The sequence below is a fragment of the Equus quagga genome, unplaced genomic scaffold (genome assembly GCF_021613505.1).
Source record: "Equus quagga isolate Etosha38 unplaced genomic scaffold, UCLA_HA_Equagga_1.0 84673_RagTag, whole genome shotgun sequence".
Taxonomy (NCBI): domain Eukaryota; kingdom Metazoa; phylum Chordata; class Mammalia; order Perissodactyla; family Equidae; genus Equus; species Equus quagga.
The window spans coordinates 1-7,724 of record NW_025803498.1 but is presented as its reverse complement, the minus strand read 5'-3'; the positions used below and the strand labels follow the sequence as shown (position 1 = coordinate 7,724).

At 50.4% G+C, this 7,724-nt stretch overlaps 1 protein-coding gene across 1 annotated transcript; it reads left to right on the top strand.

Moving 5' to 3' along the window:
- Positions 1-250: 250 nt before the first annotated feature.
- On the top strand, positions 251-7,578 carry LOC124234530 (translation initiation factor IF-2-like; the record flags this gene model as incomplete). The annotated part of the gene is made up of 5 exons (XM_046651875.1): positions 251-282; positions 2,749-2,795; positions 5,762-5,860; positions 6,321-6,438; positions 6,868-7,578. Coding segments are annotated over 5 exons (916 nt in total), but the record flags the coding sequence as incomplete, so codon positions are not given.
- Between the last annotated feature and the right edge of the window lie 146 nt (positions 7,579-7,724).

Sequence of the window (7,724 nt, the reverse complement as noted above, 5' to 3'; positions counted from 1 at the left end):
AGTGCATGTGTCCTTCCACTAGTCTGTGTGCTGGTTTTTCTCTGTCAGAATCCACAGTGCAATTCCAGTGCTCATTACATTGTCTGTGGGGATATAAATTCTGCAACATTTTCTATCAAGTGTCAAGCCAGAAGTGTACACCTCAGTGTGTGTGCTGCTGTTTGTGTGTTCTCTATGTTTATACCCTTTGGGAGGAAGCTGTGAGAGCATGGCCTGACCATTTTTCCCCCTCTTTGCCTGTCTTGTCCAGGACCTTCTTTGCTGTCATGGTCTACAAGTCAGGTTTGGGCTTAAAGTAAGCCAGATTTGGACTTCCTGAAAAATAGAAGATCTAAAACACTTTATCCCAGGCACCTGACCTCCTACATGGACGTTGGGAAATTAGGTCTTTACCCCGCCTTAAACCATTACCTCTTGTCTCTTTGGCTCGTTTAGCACTGGTGTGAGAGCTCTACGCTCGGGCAGAGTGGGATTTGGACAAGTCCTATAGTTATCTGGAAGCCCATAGTCAAGCCCTGCACCCTTCTCCGGGTACATTAACTTTCAGACACAAACTTTATCACCATGGGTGCCACTCCGTCCATTCCAAAAAGAGCCTACTAGGGCGCATGCTGCAAAATTGGGCTGACTTCAGTTATGAGCTCATGACAAAGAAAAGTATGATGTTTTGCCATTAATGTAGCCTGGCCCCAGTACACACTGGGCTCAGAAGAAAAGTGGCCCCTGAATGGGTTGCTCAATTATGATACCATCTTACAGCTAGAATTGTTTTGCAAAAAGGAAGGAAAGGAAGATGAAATCTTCTATGTTCAAGCTTTTATGTTGCTATATCTGGACCAGGGAAGGGGGTACAATGGACTGATGAAGCCCCCAGCTCCTCTGCCTCCTCTCCATTTTCCAGGCCCACTACTTGCCCAAGGGGAAATGCCTGAGGGATTGCCAAGTCTAAGATAGGGGCCCTCTCCTTCTCGAACCTAGCAAGAGACACAATTCAGTCAGGGGGCCCTTTCCAGAGTGGGGCAATTTCCACTGTGACAATATCCCATGGGCATAAGTGGACAAGGGCAACTGGCTGGCTTCATTTGGATGCACTCTCCTTTCTCTACCACGGATTTTTTAATTGGAAATTTTTATATGCCTGAATGCCCTGTTCTCCTGGGACAAGATCATCTATGTAAACTGAATGCTCAAGTGACTTTTTCTCCAGGCCAGCTAGAGGCGCAAGTGCCACTGGAACAATCCTTATGGTTCCAGGTAGCCCTGCTAGGTGTTCAAACACCACTGTTGGACCAATTGCCAGCGAAGATTTTCAAGGAGGTAAGACTGGACATGTGGGCAGATGGGAAGCCTGGGAAAACAAAGCATCTCCTGCCAATACATAAAGCCTGAAACAATATTTGCTAAAACAGGAGGCTCAGAAGGGCATTCAGTCAGTGCTGCACAAATTCCTGGTGGCAGGATTAATCAGACCTTGCCAATTACCATATAATTCTCCTATTCTCACAGTCAAAAAACCCAGGCAGATATGGGTTTGCTCAGGATCTTTATGTCATAAATGAGGTAGTTCAGGACCTCACCCTTTGGTGCCGAGCCCTTACACCTTGCTAACCAATATTTCAGGTGAATATGACTGGTTTTCAGTTTTGGACTTAAAGGATGCATTCTTCTGCATACCACTCATGGAAGAATCACAACTCTTTGGCTTTGAATGGTGTGACCCAGATACTCAAGCCCCTCAACAATATTGTTGGACAGTGCTCTCTCAGGGCTTCGAAAACTCCCCTACGCTCTTGGGGAGGCCCTAGCTTAAGACTTGAGCCACTTACAATTACAAGAAGGATTACTGTTACAGCACGTGGGTGACTTGCTGATAGTGAGCCCCACTTATGAGCAGTGTCTGGCCAACACAATAAAGATGTTAAATCATTTGGCTGAATGTGGGTATAAGGTCTCACAAAAGAAAGCACAGATCTGCAGACAAAAAATTTCTTGCTTGGCACTTACCTTATCAAAAGGCCAAAGGGAACTGCTGCCAGACTGAAAGAAAGCTAAAGCATGCCTAAGCCCTCCTACCACCCAGCAAAAACTACGAGGATTCATGGGCATGGCTGGTTTCTGTTGGATCTGGATTCCTAACTTGGTCTCATAGTAAAGCCCCTCTATGAGGCTCTAAAAGGGCTAGACCAGGAGCCACTAGAATGGACAAAAGAATGTCAGATGGCTTTTGATACCATCAAGACAAAGTTAATTTCAGTCCCGGCCTTGGAACTTCCTAACTTGGACAAGCCCTTCAGCCTATATGTACATGAAAGGCAGGGAATAAGCTTGGGGGTTTTAACTCAAAAACTGGACCAGACCCCCTGGCCAGTGGCTTATTTTTCCAAGCAATTGGATCAGACTGTCAAAGCCTGGCCCCCCTGCCTCAGGGCATTTGCTGCTACTTGTGATGTCTTGCAGTAAGTTGAAAAATTCACACTGGGCCAACCCACCACCATGTATATGCCACACGAAGTATTCACATAATTAGAACAAAAAGGAGGATACTGCCTCACTTCAGGATGGATGGTCAAATACTAGGCCATCCTTTTAGATAATCCAAATGTATGGATGTGAGTATCCTTGCATTCTCCCTAAACTCAGCCATTTTGCTCCTTAATAAGACATCAGAAGCCTTAGAACATGACTGCTTACCAGTTGCTGAGACGGTGTATTCTACCTGACCTGATGTGTTGGATTGTCCGTTGGAAGAACCGGACTTGGAACTCTTCGCAGATGGCAGCAGCTTGATGGATCAGGTAAGAGATGCATGGGTTACGCAATCATAACTTTACAAGAGACTTTAGAGGCTAAAAACCCTACCTGCAGAGACCTTGGCTCAAAAGGCAGAAATCCTTGCCCTCACTCGGGCTATACATCTAGCTCGAGGGAAAAGAGTAAATACATATTCAGATTCCTGTTATACCTTTGCTGTAGTTCATGTTCATGGGGCAATCTGGAAAGAAAGGGGACTCAACAGCAGGAGAAAAGGAAATCAGACATAGCCCTAAAATCTTAAAACTGCTACCTGCTGTTAATGAGCCTGCTCAGGTAGCTATCATGCATTGCCCTGGCTACCAGTGGGAAAATCAAATGGGTCCAGAAGACCATCGTAGGGTGCCATCTACAAAAGACTATATAACAGTTGACTAAAAATTGCATAACCTGTACAAAGAACAACCCCAAGACCGCTTCCGGTCCCCCGCATTGGGGCACCCAACATAAAGGAAATTGGCCTACTGAAGACTGGCAGATAGACTTTACCCAGATGCCCCAGACAGCTGAGAATTTCAGGTTTTTGTTAGTGCTAATGGACACCTCCCCTGGGTGGATAGAAGCCGTTCCCGCTCGGACTGAGGAAACATCAGAAGTCACTTGCATGTTGCTAAAAGAAATCATCCCTAGACTTGGTCTGCCTAACACCTTACAGAGTGATAATGGACCAACTTTTGTCTCCCAAATAACCCAACAAGTGTCCAAAAGCTTAGCCATACTAGGGTATACTATAGGGTACTACACTCAGCTTGGAGACCTCAACCGACTGGAAAGATGGAGAAAATGAATCACACCTTAAAGACCAAAAATCTACCAAGAAACACAACTAACTTGGGATAAGGTGCTGCCCCTTGCCCTGCTACGGGTTAGAGTATCTCCCCGAAGTGGACTTAAATTGAGTCCTTTCGAAATTCTATATGAGAGACCCTTTCAGGCATCTTCCCCTGGGACTGAACCTCTGGACGTTTTAAGAAATGTTATGATTGCTAATTATGTTAAATCATTAAGCTCTGTATTAACTTCTACCCATGAGTTTGCCTCTCACAGGTCTACATATCCGTCTGACATCCCTCTATACACCTTCTGTCCTGGAAATCATGTTTTGCTGAAAACTTGGAGAAACAAGGAACCCAAAAACCAATTGTCACCTAAATGGACCGGTCCCTTTGAGATTCTTCTCACCATTCACTCATGCATAAAACTTGCAGGCATGAAACCCTGGGTCCATTACTCCTAGATCAAGGCAGCCCCCAAATCACAGGAAAGTATCCCACCTGTATCGAGGGATAAGTGGGTGATGGAATCCCTTGAAGAGATAAAATAGGTCTTTAAAAGAAAACTTTGAGCTCCTTTATATAACCCTTCTTCTCATAGTTCTGTTTATTGGGGTATTAATCTTTCTCCTTCTTAAGTTGGGTATTAAATGCCTATCTGCCATAAGCTCCAAACTGATCAGGTCAAAAACACGACAGCTCCCCATAAAGGACCCTTTCAATGAATTCGAAAGAGAAGTAGTTCTTTTCTACGCTATGGTCCCCCAGCGACATCCTGATTCAGCAGGAAGTAGCTAGAAAAAGTAAGACGCCTGGCCTCCCCCTTGACCATATGATTATGTGTTACTGCTGACAGCAGGGGAAATAGTAAGTGAGCAAAAAGTGAGGCCATCTTGATACGCTAAATGGCCCCAGCCCCTCCTCTGTGTGACTACTCGTTGCTCTCCATGTACTCTAAAAAAATGCATGTTCTCTCCTGATTTATGGGCTCCACTTACATATCTACTCTCCAATAACTTGATAAACCATAACTTTTTCCTATCCGTTTCTCTCCAGGAACAGACTGAGCACAGGTGGGAAACACACCTGCAAGGTATCCATCACAGCTGACAGAAGAATGGAAGAATGTGATGTCTGGAACCCATCAAGCCTGGAGACCAACATCCCTGGAGCCCCTCCTTACTGCCCATTTTCCCTATATAACTGCCTCAAGATTCTGTATTTCTTGCAGATGGGTTTTTGAGACATTAGTCACCCATCTTCTGATCTGCTGGCTAATCTAACCTAATTAAACTTCCTTTCTCGATCTCTCACTCGTGATTAACTCGCTAGATCTCAGCGAGTAGAGTGAGCCCTTTGCTTGGTAACGGCACCAGCAGATATTGCCCTTCCGCTTTCTTCTCCAAAGTGACATTAGTGCCAGTCTCTGGCAGGAAATGGACTTCCTGTCTTTAGGTTGGAAGAAAGAGGATTCAGTCTTCAAAATTCTTGGGGACTTCAAGGAAGTCTGAGTATGGCTGGCAATAGGGTTCACACTCAGTCATCGACAACACTTATACTCATGCCATTGGCAGGTTAGCATGAGGTGAATTATCTTCCAGACAATGTAGGGTTCTATATAAACTATAGTCATTTGTTTTTTTAATGAGTGGAAGACCTCTTTGGGGAGTGACAATTTAAGAGTTTGGTGAGATAGTTTAACTAATGAGTGTTGACCACTGAAGGTTCTTCATGAAGCTCTCTAGCACAGCCTCATGGAACTAGAAGGAAATCGGGCATGTTCTACCCTTGGAGGGCTTGGACCAGAGTGCAAGGGTTGCTGGGTGTTCTCCAGATGGCTCCAGCCAGGAGCAAGCTCAGAAGTGAGCAGCAAAAGAGTTCTAGGGACCAAGCAAGACAGGGGAATTCCCTCAAGGGACTTCCTCTCAGCAGGTCCCCTCCCCCACCGGGAGTGTGGCTCCCAGATGCAGCCTGGGTCCCCCCCCAGCAGGGGGCCCTTGGGATCTCAGCAAAACCCATGCCCTCTGCCCAGCTACTCATTGCCTGGTCCATGCCTCTGCTTTCCAGACCTGTGGCTCAAGCAGGAGACATGGATGAAATGGAAGGGGCCAGGTATGGCAGGAGGCCTGGCCAGGGGCACCCAGGAAGATAAGAGCTCTCCTCTGGGGAAGACCTAGGGGTTGACTCCATGGGAAACTGGACAAGATCGCCATCCATCTGAAAGCTTGGCAAAGAAGGGAATCCTGGAGACGCAGAGGGCTCTCACAGCAGAGAAGGTAGGCTTCTACCTTCTTGCTGGGGAGATGGGTTTTCAGCTAGGGATGGGAGGGTTGGGGAGACACAAGAGATGGGGCTCGAATGGGCAGAGCAGCAGGCCCCAGAATCTCTGACCTTCCCAGAGCTGAAAGTGGTGAGAGAAACCCAAGGGAAAGGCCAGATTCCTTGTGGTCAGGGCTCTGCCAGCTGAGGCGTCCTCCGGGTCAGGACACGAGGCAGGGTTTCCAGGAATGTGCGTGCCAGGTGGCTCAGGCATCCGGAGAGTGACAGGAAAGCTAGGTTCCTGGGGAGCTGCCCACAGAGGCTGTGGGTCAGCTGGAGGGAACCGGCACACCTCTGGGGGTGGGACTCTGGTGGACCAGGGCTCAGAGCAACTTGCAGCCTCCTCCAACCCACTCTCACTCAGATTCCAGACAAAAGGCAGAGGCCATTCACTACTCTCCTCCTCTCCACCCACAGGGATCCCCAGGCGGAGCCAGGGTGCCAACGGCTCCAGGCGCAAGTCGGGGAGAAACCCTAAGGACCACCCCCACCCCCAGGGAGTCGCCACCAAGAAAAGGGACACGGAGAAGAGAAGGTGAGGGGACGACCCATCCCCAGCTAAGGGGAGACCAAACGACAAGCCTGACCCCAGCTGAGCAGGACGTCAGGGCAGAGGAGGTGGTTTTTGGGCTGGGCCTTGGCACAAATAGGGACAAACCCAGCACCCATGGGGAGGGGGCAGACCCTGGCCCTGGCGAGATGCTCCTTGAGCCCTTTCGAAAGGGCTGAGAGGAAGGCGTGCAGGACTTGGCGTGGGTTCGGGTCGGATCCTGGAAGGGGACCAGAGGTGGGCGTGCCGGGGAGTGCGGGATGGGGCACAGGGGGCTGGAGTCGGGAGCAGGACCGGGAGGCGGCTCTGGGGACCTTGGCAAGGAGTCCCAGGGGCTGTGCGCACTCACCGCAACACCTCTCTTTCTCTATCCCGCGCATTGCATGCCCTTACTGCCCCGCAACTCAAGGACAGGAGGATCCTGCCCTGATCGCCAGAGAGGACCGCTTGCCGCAGATGCGGCCAGGACAGGCGGGAGGCCGGGCCCGCCTCCCCAAAGCGCCGTCGGCAGAGCCACTGGCGGGGCCCTGGCGGGGCTCCAGTCCCGGCTCTTCAACCACGTGGGCACGCCGGACCTGGCTCTGGGCAAGCTGCGGGCTCCGGGGGAGCGCCTTCCTGCCACTGCCCGCCCGCGGCCTGCAGCCCGCCGCCTCGCAGCGCGCCTGGCTCGCCTGGCAGCTGGCGCAGGCGGGGGCGACCCTGCACCAGGCGGGCCCGGCGCTCGACAGTCTGCTCGCAGCCCTCCCTGCTGGAGCCTCCGCGGCCATAGGGGCCGCGCCCCCAGCCTGAGCTCGCTTCCTGGCCCTTCCCGGGGCCACTCACGTCTGTCCCGGAGCCCGTCCAGACTCTGCCCTCTTGACTCCCCGAGCAAGAGTCCGTGGCAGCAGTTCGCACACCCAGGCGACGAGCTCCCTCCCACCGCGCGACACTATCCACCTGTCCGGGAAACGGTCTTGGGCACGGACCGGACCTCCCTTCCTACAGGATCCCCCTTCAGGCAAAGGGCTCCTCCTTTCCAGAAGACAGCCCCGTGAAGATGAGCGCTCAGAGCAAATCCCTTCTTTTTCTCCAGGGGCTCTGATTGATGCGGGGTCGGTGAGCCAAGGAGTCAAAAGAAAGATTTCTTAGACTCTCAAGATCTGGCAGTAGTGCTCTTTTATTTAGAGAATAGTGTGGAATAGCATGGGGACAGGACTCATGGGCAGTCAGAGCTCCTGCTGCTGCCCCGAGTTGAGGGTTAGGGCTAATTTTATAAGGCATGGGTACGTGAC